This window comes from Oncorhynchus mykiss, chromosome 8 (genome assembly GCF_057628025.1).
Source record: "Oncorhynchus mykiss isolate SJ-2025 chromosome 8, ASM5762802v1, whole genome shotgun sequence".
NCBI classification, from domain to species: domain Eukaryota; kingdom Metazoa; phylum Chordata; class Actinopteri; order Salmoniformes; family Salmonidae; genus Oncorhynchus; species Oncorhynchus mykiss.
The window spans coordinates 69,520,831-69,537,354 of NC_143029.1; the positions used below are offsets into that span (position 1 = coordinate 69,520,831).

The 16,524-nt window shown below is 42.9% G+C and overlaps 3 protein-coding genes across 4 annotated transcripts in view; 2 read left to right on the forward strand and 1 right to left on the reverse strand.

Moving 5' to 3' along the window:
* Positions 1-1,620: 1,620 nt before the first annotated feature.
* On the forward strand, positions 1,621-3,719 carry LOC149982094 (uncharacterized). Its single transcript, XM_090182414.1, has 4 exons — positions 1,621-1,827; positions 1,960-2,013; positions 2,137-2,541; positions 2,649-3,719. The coding sequence occupies exons 1-4, from the start codon at positions 1,635-1,637 to the stop codon at positions 3,506-3,508; spliced, it is 1,512 nt and encodes a 503-aa protein (XP_090038540.1). The 5' UTR covers positions 1,621-1,634; the 3' UTR covers positions 3,509-3,719.
* A 1,767-nt stretch (positions 3,720-5,486) lies between these two features.
* LOC110530969 (uncharacterized) lies at positions 5,487-14,154 on the forward strand. Its single transcript, XM_090182417.1, has 9 exons — positions 5,487-7,679; positions 7,811-8,299; positions 8,449-8,850; positions 8,998-9,282; positions 9,385-10,026; positions 10,199-10,345; positions 10,477-10,866; positions 11,008-11,788; positions 13,336-14,154. Exons 8-9 carry the CDS (start codon positions 11,740-11,742, stop codon positions 14,061-14,063), a joined length of 777 nt encoding a protein of 258 aa, XP_090038543.1. The 5' UTR covers positions 5,487-7,679; positions 7,811-8,299; positions 8,449-8,850; positions 8,998-9,282; positions 9,385-10,026; positions 10,199-10,345; positions 10,477-10,866; positions 11,008-11,739; the 3' UTR covers positions 14,064-14,154.
* A 260-nt stretch (positions 14,155-14,414) lies between these two features.
* The window catches only part of LOC110530412 (oxysterol-binding protein-related protein 1-like), a 42,011-nt gene continuing 39,901 nt past the window's right edge, over positions 14,415-16,524 (reverse strand). For both annotated transcript variants that reach the window (XM_090182416.1, XM_090182415.1), the window contains one exon: positions 14,415-16,098. In XM_090182416.1, the coding sequence (XP_090038542.1) occupies positions 15,996-16,098 (103 nt within the window). In that variant the 3' untranslated portion in view covers positions 14,415-15,995. The remainder of the gene's footprint in view (positions 16,099-16,524) is intronic.

Here is a 16,524-nt window from a genome sequence, read left to right on the forward strand (position 1 = left end):
ACACAGGAACATTCAGGCCAGACCGCGCAGACTGTCCGTAAATTAGACACTCCCGACACTCAGCAAATCAAAATCCCCAACTATCTCCTTGTGGAACGTTCATCCGGAACCTCGGACATAGCTTCTTCCCAAGAGAGAAAGCCAGCAGATCAAGAGAGTTGTGTGGTCAGCAGGGGACGCTGTACTGGTTTCCTGTCCTTCTCTGTGCCAATTGACAGTTTCTGCGGAGCAGAGTGGGGCTGTCGACCGCAGTTCCTGCAGATCACAACCGATGATGGACACGTAGTCTATTCCCCTGCGTTCATACAGGCTATCAACCCATGCAGACCTGGTGCAGACGAGGTCGCGGAGAGGACAGACACACGCCCGACAACTTCACCTGCCCACATGGAATGGTCTTTTAAAATCAGCATAAAAGGTAAAGAAGTGTAATGCTATGCTGTCCTCGTGCAAAAGAAGATCTACGTGAATACTATTTTGTTGAGTGCATTGATTACAGTATTATTGTCGTCATGGTAACTATTTATACATTTTCTTCCAACACAGGACAGAGTGTGGGGGATGATGAAGTTAACCAAGAAAAGTGATAGATCAAATTTCAGTTTTTCCATCCACATTGAACTCTTGTAATAAATGCAATTCACCCGAAGACTTAACTTTTCTGTTTGTTTTTCAATTAATTGGGTGTATTTATTTGTAAACAGTAACATGACAACTTAAATTTGCATAAATTAAACATTTCCAGATTTGTTTCCCCTCTATTCAATTGTGAAAATAACACTTTTCTCAAGTAGGCTTTTTTATGCTTTACATTTGCAAGTTTGACTGTAAAATACTAAATAATTTTGTTATAAACCTAAATTACCAATCTAGGTTTAGATCATTTGTCAAAAAACAAAGTATTAATGATTGACAACCTTGGGAAAAAGCGGTGGTGTTATGGTACTTGCGGAGAAATCAGCACCAGGGACAGCGCCTATTTAGCTCGTAGAGTGATGTGCTAGGACGATTTTTTGGCAGCTGTCTAGTGACGATTTCTGACAGTGCTTTTTGTTTTTCTTCATCCGCCACTGAAACAAAATGTCTCAACGGTTCATAACTGATTTTATAAATGTAATTGATTGCCTGGCTATTTGATTAATTATTTAATGGATTTATGATGTTTTAAAAAAAATATATATATATATATATATTTGTTTATCCATAAGTTATAACTTTTGAGAACTTCAGAGCTTCTTGTCATATGAATTCTAATGTAGCGAAAGGCCATTCCATTCCAACCATTATGACTTAGTTACTTCAGAACATTGTTAGGTCCGCGATAGCAACGAAAGTCGACAACTCAGACAACTCAAAATGAGCCGCTATGACCAATAACCTGTAAACTGATCCTACTCTCATAGATCGACAGACAAATTTACAATTTGCAAATTCAAGGTAAGTTTTGTTATATTTTGCTACAGAGCCATGCTCAGTTGAATGAATCTGCCTCATGGGCGATCAATTGCTAGTCTGGGTACCACAGTACAAGTCTGTTTAGCTAGCTATCATTCCACTCATATGCTAAACTGTCATGATACGGAGTACAAGGAGGCTAAACAGATTTGTACCCAGGCTAATCCGTTGCTACTTTAATGCGATGTTGCATTTACTTTGCGTTTCTTCTTGTTACAGACACGGTCATGTCTAAACACGTCAAACCTCTCATCCCAAACGGCCTGATAACCATTCTGTCAGGCTTCAGTCGAGCATACCTAAGGAAGAGGCCAACTGACCTAGGACTATTTGCCATGTACTATTGTATGGAACTGCGGAAATACAGAGATGGTATATTAGCTCACCATGGTCCCACAAAAACAAAAATATGACTGATTATATAGTGTAGAGTGCATTTTATCATGTGTTAAGCGTTCTGTAGAAATACATCTGATCAAGATTTAATTTTGTTTGGTAATGCAGAAATACAGACCTGTTCACCAAACAAGCTGGTGAAAGAATTTCATAAACATAGAGGTAAGTCCAGAGATGATGCACCCTGTATTTCTATAGTCGTTGTTGCAAACAAAACACATACTTTTGCAGTCACATTCCCAAACATTTCTCCCCCCCCCCCTCCCCCCCCCCCCCCCCCCCCAGCCAAGAGACTCTGTGACAATGCCTATGAAGAGGAACTGTTGAAGTATGGATACAAAGTGACCTCCAAGGAGGATGTGACTTTTAATGCCCTGGAGATCACCTCTCAGGACCTGCAAATACTAGGCAGTAGTGAGAGACAGATCAACAGACGGTACTCAACCACCACTAGCCCATGTGGAGAACAAGTGAACAATATTACAGCTCCTTCCGCCATGGACCAGCAGGTGAACCAAACCCTGGGGGCTGCAGCCATGGAGCTAGGTGCACTGGTTGGCAACATTGTCCCCACAACATCATCAAGCCCTTTTCAACCAACCAACAATAACGCCAATACCCAACATGTGGCACAGTCATCCTCCCAGGCAGTAGCAGGTCTGGCATCCACTGAGAACAAGACTGGTGAAGGTATGTGTGCTCTAAGATTCTGAGGCCCAACTATGTATGGTAAAATCAAATTTGCTTTGCACTAGGGATCTAATGTGTTCCTCTCCCTCCCACTGTTTTCCCCACAGTTGCTTCACAAGATAAACCTGGCTCAGCAGAGATATTGGCCAGCAGCAGGTGCGAGGCCAGTATTTCTGGACAGGCCTGTATTCCCCAGCATTACACACCCACCAGCCAGGAGGGGGGGTATGCCTGTGCCATGCCCACAGAGATACCCTGCTACCCCAGATTTCCCCAGAATTACCCGACATACCCTCCACCACCACCCTACCTCCCAGGCTTTCATCATTATTATTTGGACCTCATGTCTGGCCAATATGTCCAGCCGTCCTGCAAATGCCAGCGATATGGCAGAGTGGTATATCGTCCCCCTGGTCAGCCAGTGCTGCCCCAGTGCCACCATGCCGCTCCACTGCCAGTGCCGCAGTGCACTCACCAGCACCTCAGCCCTTCTGCAAGCTGCATTCAAGTGGCTCCAACCATGGGGCCCTCCTTCCCCTATGGAGTGCAGAGCCCTTTCTCACGGTGCATCCCTGTGCCTGTCCTCGCCAACCACTTTGGCTCCCTTTACTACAGGCCCAAGCAGAGACCCAGGATGGCCACAGGTGTGCCTGGCAGCAGGAGTGAGTGCCTACCCACATCCAGACGTCTCAACTGCACTTCCTGCAACGTGAGTGACAGCTCTAGCTATGGGCCAGAGCCCGCCACCCAGGCCTCCTATCATGGTGGACATCGAGGACAGTGTGGGGGTGACGTCATCCATGGACCAGTCCCTGCCGGTGCACTAAGGTCCCTGTATGCCCCTGTGCCGTGCCCCATTGGACTGCAGAGAAGGGATGCCCCGGCTCAGCGACCATGCAGCGCCCCGACTAGGAGGGTTGTTCCATTGACCACGCAGAACCAGAATAGCCCGTTCCCATCCTCATAAGGGACAGGTTTGGAACTAGATTTATTCTGTGAATGGATAGCTGCAATTTTTTTGATTTAATTTAATCTTATTAAGTCTTCAGTTTGATACAATTTTGCCTTGAAGCTTTTGCTAATTGGTAGTATAATTAAACTAGTGGAAAGTTTTCGTCATGGACATATGAATTTGTAGACACAGAATATTGTTAATCAGAATAAAGATTTCTCAGGTGACTAAACTGCTGTTATTTTTCTCTTTACAGAATGCCCAGACAGACTGAACGCAAAGTCCTACAACTTTATCATCGTTTTTTATGATCAATAAAGTATTTTGCAGTTTCGTTTTTAATGATCATTATTGTAGAACTGAAAATAAGTGTTGTATGCTTAAAAGTGTCAGTGAGAACGACTGTGCTTTATTATGCGTAATTACGTAACCATTTTCTACTGCTGATATGTCGTGGCATGTTGAATATTTAATTTTGCTGAAATGGATTATAATATTGTTGAAATCTAGGCTGCACAAAATACGCAAATGTTGCATTTCTTTTCAATTTGTCCAATACATTTTTATGAGGTTAGTACCATTGTGACGTCACGCAGCCGCGGAATTTTATATCATGGATTTGAATCAATCCAATATTGTCGTCCTCGATGTGGCTCAAGAGGAGTTACACCTATCTGCAAAGGTATGTTTTCACTAATCAAAAAAATATGAATCCATTTCGAATAATCTGACTTGATATCTAGCTACCTAGATAAAAGTCTTAACCAATTAAATTGTCTGCATCCATTTGATTGTACAGACAGTGTGCACTAGGCTGAGCAGGATAGCCTGTCTGATTATCAGGTTAACAAACACTGCAGCTAAACCATCAACGACACTTTTCCAGATGGCTTCCAGGAGTACGCCACACTTCAAGCCCCCGTTGACCATCATCATCCCATACGGGCTGAAGAGTTGGCTAGAATGTCTTTGCAGAGCCATATTCATTGAGGGACCAAGGCAGATACCGGCATTTATTGCCGCCTATTGCGTTGAGCTGCTGGAATTTAGAGAACGTGAGTGGTGTGAACTGATGTAGATGCAGTCATATACAGTGTTTGCAAAAAACACAAAAGTAGTTGATGTTCACCAACACACAAATTATTTGATGTAGCCGAGCCATTTTTTTAGTAGACCCAAATAACATTTAAAGCTAGAATCCTTAGTTGCACCATCATTTTTGGATTTATAAATTAATGATATATAGGTCTACCCATTGATTTTTAAAGACCATAAATGCCTCATGAGCTTAGTTAAACTGCCAGAACCCCAAATATAAGCGTGTTTTGCTCCAATGTTTGTACACAGTGTAAATGTGAACAAACACTGGATAGCCTCAAAACATGCTTAAAACTATCATTGTAATATCATGGATGGTCAGACCTTGCATCCATAGCCCTGTCTATGAATTTTTGAGAGTGGTTATATTTTTTCCAGGTCCATCCTTCAGCCTTTTAGCAAAACAGAGGCGGGGCAACCACTTTGTTATTGTTTCAACTGCGTATTCTAGCTACATTTTGAATTCATGTAGGCTAGGCCTATAGTCTCCAAGCTCATTCTAACATGTTAAAGGCTATCTCTTTAAAGTGGAACAGGCAATTAACTCTATTTTCTTTTGCTTCAGGCAATCCTTTGATGGATACCAAGGATGTTACACATCTGTACCAGGAGATACGGGGTAAGGAATATTCAGCCAGTCGTAGTGCGCAATGTTACCTTTGCATTATCATTGCACATTCATTGCATTTAACAATTTCATTAAAACCCCATATTTAAAATCAACCTGCATATAAAATGCTTTCAAATAAATACAGTTGAATGTTTCACAGACATTGCTCACAATTTACAGAATTATTATTCTTTCAATAGAGGCAAATTACGTCAAAGACTGGATAGTATGCCCAGTGCCACAAGCTGCCATAGACTGCTGCCTGACTGAGGAGACCCTGTCAGTCAGCCAGAGGACCAATCCAAGGTCATTCAAGGTCCCCTCCAGCAAGCCCATGGGTGAGCCAGATAAGCAGGTTCAGACTCTGAGCAGTCTCCCTGGAGAAACCCACCATAGAACCCACCCTGGAGATGGACCTCAGTCCAGCCCAACCGACCTTGGAGGTCAACCCAGCCCAGCTTTGGAAGAGGAGGCCCAGGCCCGGCCAGGCTCTGCTGTGAAGTCAGTTGTGTTCCAGAGAGCTCCATCATTGGACAGTCTACTCGAGGCCAACCATTCTCAAGTCTTGATCAGCGCTCCAACCGATGACGTCATCATCTCCCACTCTGCGAACCTTCAGGAGACCATTGTCTTCCGAAGCAACAGTCGTCCATATTCAGGTGTATCTCCCCGAGGTAGTTTGACTAGGATTCCTTCGGTTGGTGAGGTTGTTAAGATCGGGGTGAATGACACAACCGAAGTGATGTCTGATGTGGTGGTGTTCCACCAAGTGTCCTCAGTGGAGAACCTGCCCTGCACGCTGTCTGCCTTGAGTAATACCTCTTTAGCTGCTGAGGAAACAGTGGATCAGTTGATGAGAAGCAGAGAATTCTTACTGGAGAATGTGGTGTCTGGCTCGCCGTCCATTAAGATGGTGGCTTCAGCTGCAGCTTTGCAGCAGGCAAACACGGAGAAAGTATCCTCCTCAGAGATAGTGGGAGTCGGCGCAGCACGGAGAGTGTCCTCAGTCAGGATACCCAGTAGAGAGGAGAGTGTGGGGAGAACAACAGAGACAATAAAGAGATACACATCTCCACAAATATCTCTTCTGTCAGGTATAATATTAATCTATACTCAAAAATGATTTGACAGTTTGGTACGACCTGTTTAGGGACAATGTATTACAAGATGTATAGTAAAGTTTAAATCCTTTGCAATTGCATTCTCTCTATCCTCACAGCTCATTCTGCTGAATATCTGAAGGCTACATACAAGCCATCCACCCCCAGCCTTGCCAGGGTTTCCTCTGCACCTTGTGGTGAGAGAGAGGCAACAGCAACTATTTCACCTAAATCCAGTCTGGCCAGGGTTTCCTCTGTCTCTACTGGTGAGAGAGCAGCAGAACCAGCCTGCAAAGAAGTCTTCTCTAATGTGGAAGAGACTTACACATTACCATCAACAGAGGACCTACTGGTGTCTTCAACTGCTTCAGTTGGTAGAATTTCACCAGAGGTGTCTGCAATATTTTCCAAAAGTGTTTTATCAGGAAGAGCTTTCTCTGAACCAGAAATAGTTGGTGCAGCACACAGAGGGTCCTTAGTCAGGATAACCAGTAGACAGGAGGATGTGGGGAGAACACCAGATATTCTGGGAGATGTGCATCTCTCTGGTGTATCTCCACAAGCATATTTTGTGTCAGGTAACGAACATGTCTATATCACAGTTCTGAAAAAGGAAAAAAACAAAATGCGTTATAGATGTTCTGTATTCTCTGTTGATTTGAAAAGTAATGTCTGTGTTTTATAGACTCTCCAGTGATGTTTGAAGAAGAGGACTGTTGTGTAATCACCACTCACTCTGCTTCAGTGAAGAAAGCAGTCAAATTGGCCCACTCAGAAAATATCTCTCCTACTACTTCACCCAGCATAGACCTGGCCTGGGAGGAGCTTCTGCAGACATCAGCATCCGACGTGGATAAAGTAGCCCTCAAGGCTTTCGAGATTGTGAACCAAAAATTACAATGCTTAGGGATAGAAATATCTGAATTGGCCTCATCCAACCCTGTGGTTGTGTCGCAGTCTCTTAACACTCTCTCTTATAAGGATCTCTCTCACTCGCTTTCAGCTGTGGAGGAATTCTCTACTGCCTCAGCAAGACACTCAGAAGGTGACATCTCTGAAATAGCTTCCTCTGAAACAGCAGTAGAGGGAGAAGCAATCTCTGTTAGGGAGATTACACCAGCAGTGTCTGCAAGGTGTTCTACCAGTAATGTATCAGAAAGAGTTCCCTTTGAAAAAGTAGTTTTGGGAGCAGCAGTACCATCATTGGAGGAGCTATCAGAGTCACCAACTGCACTTGCCTTTGTGGGTGAGGCTTCACCAGCAGTGTCTGCCAATGATGTATTAGAAAGAGCTCCCTCTGAAACTGCAGTAGTGGGAGCAGAGCTACTAGAGAGACACACAACTCCAAAAGTACCTCCACAAACATCATTTGTGTCAGGTATGAGTCACTTCCTATCTAAAGGTTTACTTATTGTGTACAGTACAAGCACATGCGACTTGATGATATTGATGTAAAAGGAACAGTACCCTACTTTATTTAGGTTTGTTTTTTTGCGTCTCTCTCCACAGCTTATTCTGATGGATTGATGAATGCTACAAACTTGTCACCTCAATCCAGCCTGGCCAGGATTCTCTCTGGATATATCAGTGAAGGTGTGTCACCAGCAGTGTCTGCAATATGTCCTGCTAGTGACTTGCCAGAAAGAGCTTCCTCTGAAACAACAGTAATGGACTCAGCGCCCAGAGTGATCCACTCTACACCATCAATGGATGAGCTACTGGTTTTACCAACTTCTGTTGATGGGTTTTCACCAGCAGTGTCTGCAAGATCTTCAAGAGGTACTTTGTCAAAAAGGGCTCCCTCAGAAACAGCAGTGGAGGGGGTAAGATATTCTGAAAGTGGTTTATCAGGGAGCGCTTTCTCTGAAACAGAACTAGTTGATGCAGCACAAAGCGTGTCCTCCGTCAGGATACCCAGTAGAGAGGAGAGTGTGGGGAGAACAGCAGAGACACCAGAGAGACACACATCTCCCAGAGTTTCTCCACAGACATTTTCAGGTACAGTATTCATCCAACTCTGCGATATACTACTAATAAGGTCCATGTCACTAATTTGGGTAAAATGTTTTAAGAAAATGTCAGGATAGCATCACAACATACAAAAAAAAACAGTATTTCCTCAACTCATGCTGACGTTGCTCCAACAGCTACAGGCTTGTCATCTAAGCCAGAGCCCCCTCTGAGTGATTCTCTAACAGAGTCAGGATCTTTGGAAGTCATCTTTAATATGGAGGAGACTTATACAACACCATCTATGGGGGAGATTGTTCCACCAACTCCTGCTGGGGATGGCATTTCTGCCTCTACTGGTGAAAGAGCAGCAGAATCAGCTTCTAGAGAACTGTTGTATATGGATGAGACATATAAACCACCATCAATGGCAGACCTACCAGGGTCTCCAGCTGCTGTTGGAGGCATTTCACCAGCAGTGTCTGATAGATGTTCACAAAGTGACATGGCAGAAAAAGCTCCCTCAGAAACAGCAGTAGGCAGTCACACATCTTCCAGAGTACCTCCTAAAGTTCCTCCACAAACATCCTGGAGCTCAGGTACACTTTTCAAATATCTTGAATGAAATATAAGGTTGGTTGTCATGTTAGTAGTCTGGGTGAAATTAATTTTAAAATACCACAGCATACTCATATAATGTAATCTGGTCTGTCTTTTCAAAATCCATGTTGATGTTACTCCAACAGCTACAGGCTTGGCATCTAAGTCCAGTTTGGCCAGGGTTCCCTCTGTGTCTCTCAGTGATGGTGCAAAAGTACCAGCTCAGATAGACAAAACACTGTCAATGGAGGAGCTACTGGCGTCTCCATTGTACTCTCAGTGGGCAATGTCACCAGCCAGTTCTGAAAGAGTGTCCTCAGTCAGGATACCCAGTAGAGAGGAGAGTGTGGGGAGAACAGCAGAGACACCAGAGAGACACACATCTCCTCTAGATTCTCCAAGAGTTTCTCGACAAACCTCTCTTGTATCAGGTACAATTGTCATCCATACACTAAAGAATGCTCAAATAATAAGATATAATAATAAGATATAATGTATACACTACATGCCTGATTTTGTATCTGCATCCACAGCTCATGTTGTTAAATCTCTGTCTGGTACAGACATTTCTCAACAATCCAGTCTGCCTAGGATTCCCTCTGCACCATCAATAGACAGATACACATCTCCCAGAGTTTCTCAAAGAGTTTCTCCACAATCCAGTCTGGCCAGGATTCCCTCTGCACCATCAATGGAGGAGCTACTGTTGTCTCCCTCTGCTTCTGTTGGTAGAGTTTCTACAGCAGTTTCAAGACGATCTTTAAGAAGTAGTTTGTCAGAAAGAGCTCCTTCTGAAACAGTCATAAGGTATTCTGAAAGCATTTTATCAGGAAGAGCTCTCTCTAAAACAGAACTAGTCAATGCAGCACAGAGAGTGTCCCCAGTCAGGATACCCAGTAGAGAGGAGAGTGTGGGGAGAACACCAGAGACATGCACATCTCCCAGAGTTTCTCCTAGAATTTCTCCCAGAGATTCTCCACAATCCAGTCTGGCCAGGATTCAATCTGCACCATCAATGGAGGTGCCACTGGTGTCTCAATCTGCTGCTGTTGGCAGAGTATCTCCAGCCAGGAGTGGAGTTTCTCTAGTAATGCCTCTAGGAATTTCTGCAGCTAATGTGGTTGGGCCAGTGTGTTTCAAAGATGTGTCACAGATTATGCCGACTAAAACACCTGGTAAATATTCCATTAGATTACAGGAATTCAGCTTTAATAATTGAATACATGTTACATTGTGCCAATGTCTTGCTTTATTGTGTTAAATCCATTTCTATATATTCATTTTTTTCAAAATATGTTTGAAAATTACAAGTTTCAACTTTGATGTTGCATTATATTGTCATTTTAGAGAATCAGGGTTCGGCCTCCTCCGTCAGGATACCCAGTAGAGAGGAGAGTGTGGGGAGAACAGCAGAGACACCAGAGAGACACACATCTCCCAGAGTATCACCAAGAGCTTCTCCAATAGTTTTTCCACAAACCTCTCATACATCGGGTACAATTGTCATCCATATTTCTGAGGAATGCTCTACTAATAAGCTACTAATAAGACATTTTGAGGAATTGTAAGGCATTGTAAGGCAACATTTTTACAGTATGTGCCTACTTTTGTATCTGCATCCACAGCTCACGTTGGTGAATCTCTGTCTGGTACAGACATTTCTCCACAATCCAGTCCTGCCAGGCATCCCTCTGCACCGTCAATGGAGGAGCTACTGTTGTCTCCATCTGCTTCTGTTGGTATAATTTCACCAGCAGTTTCAAGAACATCTTCAGAAACAGCTCCTTCTGAAACAGTCATACGATATTTTGAAAGTGATTTATCAGGAAGAGCTTTCTCTGAAACAGAACTAGTCGATGCTGCACAGAGAGTGTCCTCAGTCAGGATACCCAGTAGAGAGGAGAGTGTGGGGAGAACACCAGAGAAACCAGAGAGACACACATCTCCCAGAGTTTCTCCTATAACTTCTGCAAGAGTTTCTCCAAGATTTTCTCCACAAACATTTCTTCTATCAGGTACAATTTGTAGAATTGTCTACAAATTGTTTGGCTGAAATGTTTACAGTATGTGACAAATGTATGCACGCATGACTTTAAGTCTTTTTGGATAAAAGCGTCTGCTAAATTACATTTTATTATGTGTATCTTCATCCACAGCTCAAGTTGGTGAATCTCTGTCTGGTACAGACATTGCACCACAACCCAGTCTGCCCGGGATTCCATCTGCAGCATCAATAGAGGAGCTACTGATGTGTCTAACTGCTTCTGTTGAAAGAATTTCACCTGCAGTTTCAAGATCTTCAAGAAGTAGTTTGTTAGAAAGTGCTTCCTCTGAAAAGGCAACAATTAAAGCAGTATACAGAGAAGAGAGTGTGGAGAGAACAGCAGAAACAACAGAGAGTCACACAACTCAACAAGTGTCTTTCAGAGCTCCTTTGGCAACATCTAAGACAAGAGTCCTTTCTGATGTGGCAGTTTTGTACAGACCATCCATTGCTGAAGGCCTTTGTCTTGAGGTCTTGGACATGGAGTCTGACCAGGTGAAAACACCAATGAGTGCCATAGCTCCCTCTCACACTGCAGCAATGGAAACAGCTCAGGATACAGTCAGGATACCCAGTAGAAAGGAGAGTGCAATGAGAGCAGCAGAAACACAAACATATTTTGCATCAGGCAAGTATCAAGATTAATACATTACTGAAATATTAGCAACGAAAACAAAAATATTTTCTGAAGATTTCTCTTCCCAATCTCATAGGATTATTGGACAACAGTACACAAGTTTCAGGAACTTCAGTCCGCCTTCATGAAGAGGTGACTGCCCACCCTACCGAAGTGCAGCAGGGGACCCTGCAACTTGGAGTTTCTCTAGGAGTTTCTCTAGCCAATATGGTTGGGCCTCAAAACACACAGTCACAGAGTGTACAGACTGGACCAGGTACGTTTTCCCTCAGAATTCAACTTTAATAATTGTTTTGAAGACATTTAGGGATTTCCCCTCCAATGCCAAGGTATTCACACCCCTCAACATTTTCCACATTTTGTTGTGTTACAGCTTTGTTTGTCACTGGCCTACACACAATACCCCATAATGTCAAAGTTGAATTATGGTTTTACACATTTTCACAAATTAATTAATAATGAAAAGCTAAAATGTCTTAAGTCAATAAGTATTCATCCCCTTTGTTATGTCAAGCCTAAATAAGTTCAGGAGTAAAAACGTGCTTAACAAGTCATATAATAAGTTGCATGGACTGTGTGTGCAATAATAGTGTTTAACATGATTTTTGAATGACTACCTCATCTCTGTACCCCGCACATCTGTAAGACCCTCAGTCGAGCAGTGAATTTCAAACAGATTCAAGCACAAAGACCAAGGAGGCTTTCCAACGCCTTGCAAAGAAGGGAACCTATTGGTAGAGGGGTGAAAAAAAAAGCAGACATTGAATATCACTTTGAGCATGGTGAGGTTATTAATTACACTTTGGATGGTGTATCGACACATATAGGCGTTCTTCCTACTCCATTGCCGGAGAGGAAGGAAACAGTTACTGAGTTTAATGGTTGTGATGGGAGAAAACTGAGGATTAATCAACAACATTGTAGTTACTCCACAGTACTAACCCAAATGACAGTGAAAAGAAGGAAACTTGTCCAGAATACAAATATTTCAAAACATGCATCCTGTTTGCAATAACACACTAAAGTAAAACTGCAAAAAATTGGCTAAGAAATTAACTTTATGTTCTCAATACAAAGCATTATGTTTGGGGCAAATCAACACATCACTGAGTGTCACTCTTCATATTTTCAAGCATGGTGGCTGCATCATGTTATGGGTATGCTTGTCATCGGCAAGGCCTAGGGACTTTTCTTTAGGATAAAAAGAAATGGAATAGAGCTAACCTAGAGGAAAACCTGATTCTTCTTTCCAACAGACACTGGGAGACAATTCCATTTTTCAGCAGGACAGTAACCTTAAAGACAAGGCCAACTATACACTGGAGTTACTTACTAATATGACATTGAATGTTCCTGAGTGTCCTAGTTACAGTTTTGACAGTCTTGAAAATCTATGGCAAGACTTGAAAATGCCTGTCTAGCAATGATCAACAACCAACTTGACACAGAGCTTGAAAAATATGTTTTTTAAATGTGCAAATATTGTACAATCCAGGTGTGCAAAGCTCTTAGAGACATACCCAGAAATCACAAATGTAATTGCTGCCAAAAGTGATTGTAACATATATTTCTGTATTTGATTTTCAATACCTTTGCAAAAATGTCTGAAAACATGTTTTCACTTTGTCATTATGTGGTATTGTGTGTAGATGGGTGAGAAAAAAAATCATATTTAATCCATTTTGAATTCAGGCTGTAACACAAAAAAAATAGAATAAATCAAGGGGTATTAATACTTTCTGAATTCTTTGTATGTGTGGATTTTGACATTTTGAACTTTGTTACATTCTATTGTCATTTTAGATTATCATGACCCGCCCTCACATAGCGTTCCTATTGGAGCAGGACGTGTCACTCCTGATGCTCAGCCTGCCTTCGAGGATTTTACCAATCAGGTCTGGACACTATACCACTTGGACAATGAGACGGAGGAGGGCACACTGTCCACTAACACTATCTCCCAGCCTCCGTTCAATGGAAGTGCTTTAATTCGCAACTTTGGGTCTGGACATGTGTTACTGGCAGAGAGGTCCCCTTCCCCTCAGCAGTCTGACCCCCAGTCCTGGTGTGACCGACCCAGACAACAGCCCCAGCCACCACCTTTCCCAATGTACCCAAGAAGGGCCTTCAGACCCAGGTCACAGAGCTCAACCCGCCGTCCTCCACCCCAGCATCCGACTATCCTCAACCTGGAGATCAGCATCCCCAACTACTTCCTGTTCCTCGATGGCAACCAGGTGTCCCTGAGCCAGAGCGCTCGTGGTGTTCCGGCCTCAATGTTTTCCAGGTCGAGATCTGCTGTGGTCAGGTCGGACGACCCCCCGGGGTACCTGTCCTTCTCCGTTCCAATGGAGATGGTGAGCGGAGGTTCCGGTCGGGACGGTCAGGCCCAGTTCCTGCAGGTCATCAGTGATGAAGGAAACACTGTTTACTCCCCTGCTCTCATACACATTGTCACCTCTGAACCCACAGAGAAAGAGGACCAGGAAGAATCCGTGAGGTGGCCAACTAGTGCCCCATTTAATTGGTAGGAGACTGTTGTCTAGTATCAATGAACATGTTTGCATATCATTTAAAACGTTCTCCCTCTTCATTAAATAAACACATGTTTTAAGTGAGACTTTATGCTAGTTGCAATGCTTGAAAAAGTAAGGAAATTCACAAGCTCAACAAGGCCTAACTTCAACCATCCCCCTGGGCACAGATATCAATTCAACATCTATTCCATGTTGGTCAATGAACTGACGTGGAAACAACGTTGATTCAACCAGTGTGTGCCCGGAGGAATGTTAGTATTATGCGGGGAATTCAATCCACAATTTACGTAATGTTTCAGGGAAATACAGATAGGGTGGTGGAAATAAGAGAAACAGGACACAAACTAAGGTAACATGAAGCTTTTATTTAGCAACAATAGAAACAACCTTGATTCTGTAATGTGCTAAACACAAAGTGAGAGTAGCCTCTAGCTAAAACTGCATTCACAGGGTGTGCTAGGTCCAGTCTACTGTACTGATAATCAAACCTAAACTACCGCTTTACCGAGGTTACAACAGCAGCTATTCACAACCAAGGAGAGGAATGTTATGCAGTGGATGAGTGAGTTGAACAGTGGCTGTGTGTATCCCAAATTGCGCCCTTTTCCCCAATAGGGCTCAGGTCAAAAGTAGTGCGCTATGTAGGAAATAGTTTGCCATTTGGGACATAGGCTTACTGTGTGTCTGTGGGTGTAGTGCAGCTAATGCTTGCATAGTCAACATTGTGCTTGTACTGTATTTGCATTCAGTGTGTTAGGGGTAGTTAAAACAGTTACATGTACCTCTCAGATTCACATTTTTACTTTAGAGGAAACGTTTGCACACATAAAAATATATTCATGTAGAGCCAAGTGGTCAAACTAAGTTCTCAAGTGTTATGGAAGCAAGCCATAATTCTAAGTACAGTACAGCTATTCCCCTCTATTCATAGTATCCTACATTCCTCAAGTACTACATTGTATTACAGCTCAGAAGAATAGAAGAGCTCTATCAAATAATATGTACAGACATTTATGTCCTCAGCCATAGTTGCTGAGGTCCGAGCAGCTGTGATACAGTGTGTTATAATGACTGTTTAGTTTGTTAGCATATAGCAAGGACTGCAGGAACTTGGAACAAGTTTATTTCACACACTATTTGAAAGCTCTATTTTCCTTAAATTGATACATTTGTAAGTAACAGAACTGAGCACAACCTATTCAAATGGGCGGCAGGGTAGCCTAGTGGTTAGAGCGTTGGACTAGTAACCAAAAGGTTGCAAGTTCAAATCCCCGAGCTGACAAGGTACAAATCTGTCGTTCTGCCCCTGAACAGGCAGTTAACCCACTGTTCCTAGGCCGTCATTGAAAATAAGAATTTGTTCTTAACTGACTTGCCTAGTAAAATAAATGGACATAATTCTCACAAGTGTTTTGGTTAGAGACACATCAAGAGGTGTGTCACATTCAATCCACTCCATTCAAAACACTCCCATTGTTAAAATGACTGGCAGGTTACACCCTATAGTTTTATAATAATTCTATACACACTGGTAAATGACCATCGCTTATTGACTCATGAGGGCTTCACAATTGTGCTTTGAGTGAGACATAGGAGATATGTTTAGGGACTACTGAATGGTTGTTGCCTTTACGGTCATTCAATTCCCAGCATCATCCTTACCCATGCAAAGGACTATAGCAGGTTCAGAGCAGGCTTTGAAATGATTAAAGCCAGAACTCTCCCTTGACCTTGCCTATGTTGACATCATCTATATCATAACACATTTTTCCTGACCGCATGACCTGACTAGGATTAACTTTCTCCCCCTTCAATGAACCCTCTGAGAAAAATGCCAAAGCTCCAGTGTCAGAATATAAAAAATTGCAGAGAGTTAAGACGAGGTGTGTACAGATAGAGATGTGTGTGTGGTGTGTGTCCTGTAGGTCAGTATATATCAGGCAGCAGGGAGTAGTTCCGGTCCCAGTAGCTGTTGGAGTAGAGCCAGTCCTGAGCTTTGTTGTGGGGGTTGGTGCCCTGGTGGAACCACCTATATGGGAGCAACAAGAGGAACCAAGTCAGACAAACTACAACAGAGTGTCCAGGCACAGGCATGAGTGTCCAGGCACAGGCATGAGTGTCCAGGCACATGCATGAGTGTTTTACATGATGATTGTGATAAATACAAACCCACACCAGCAAACTTCGTAATACGCAGTAGTCAACTCCTGATGGTGGGATTTAAACCAAATCAAATCGTATTTGTCACATGCGCCGAATACAATAGACCTTACTGTGAAACGCTTACTTACAAGTCCTTAACCAACAATGCAGTTCAAGAAATAGAGTTAAGAAAATATTTCCTAAATAAACTAAAGTTTAAAAAAATTGTAACAAGAAAATGACATAACAATAATGAGGTACAGGGGGTACCGGTACCGTGTCAATGTGCCGGGATACAGGTTAGCCGAGGTAA

Excerpts from the sequence above, each read along its gene's own strand:
- LOC110530969 (XM_090182417.1), top strand. The coding sequence starts at position 11,740 with ATGGTTGGGCCTCAAAACACACAGTCACAGAGTGTACAGACTGGACCA. Across the intron at positions 11,789-13,335 it reads GAGTGTACAGACTGGACCAG|ATTATCATGACCCGCCCTCA; the intron begins GTACGTTTTCCC and ends TTGTCATTTTAG.
- LOC149982094 (XM_090182414.1), top strand. The coding sequence starts at position 1,635 with ATGCGATGTTGCATTTACTTTGCGTTTCTTCTTGTTACAGACACGGTC. Across the intron at positions 2,014-2,136 it reads AGAATTTCATAAACATAGAG|CCAAGAGACTCTGTGACAAT; the intron begins GTAAGTCCAGAG and ends CCCCCCCCCCAG. Across the intron at positions 2,542-2,648 it reads TGAGAACAAGACTGGTGAAG|TTGCTTCACAAGATAAACCT; the intron begins GTATGTGTGCTC and ends TTTTCCCCACAG.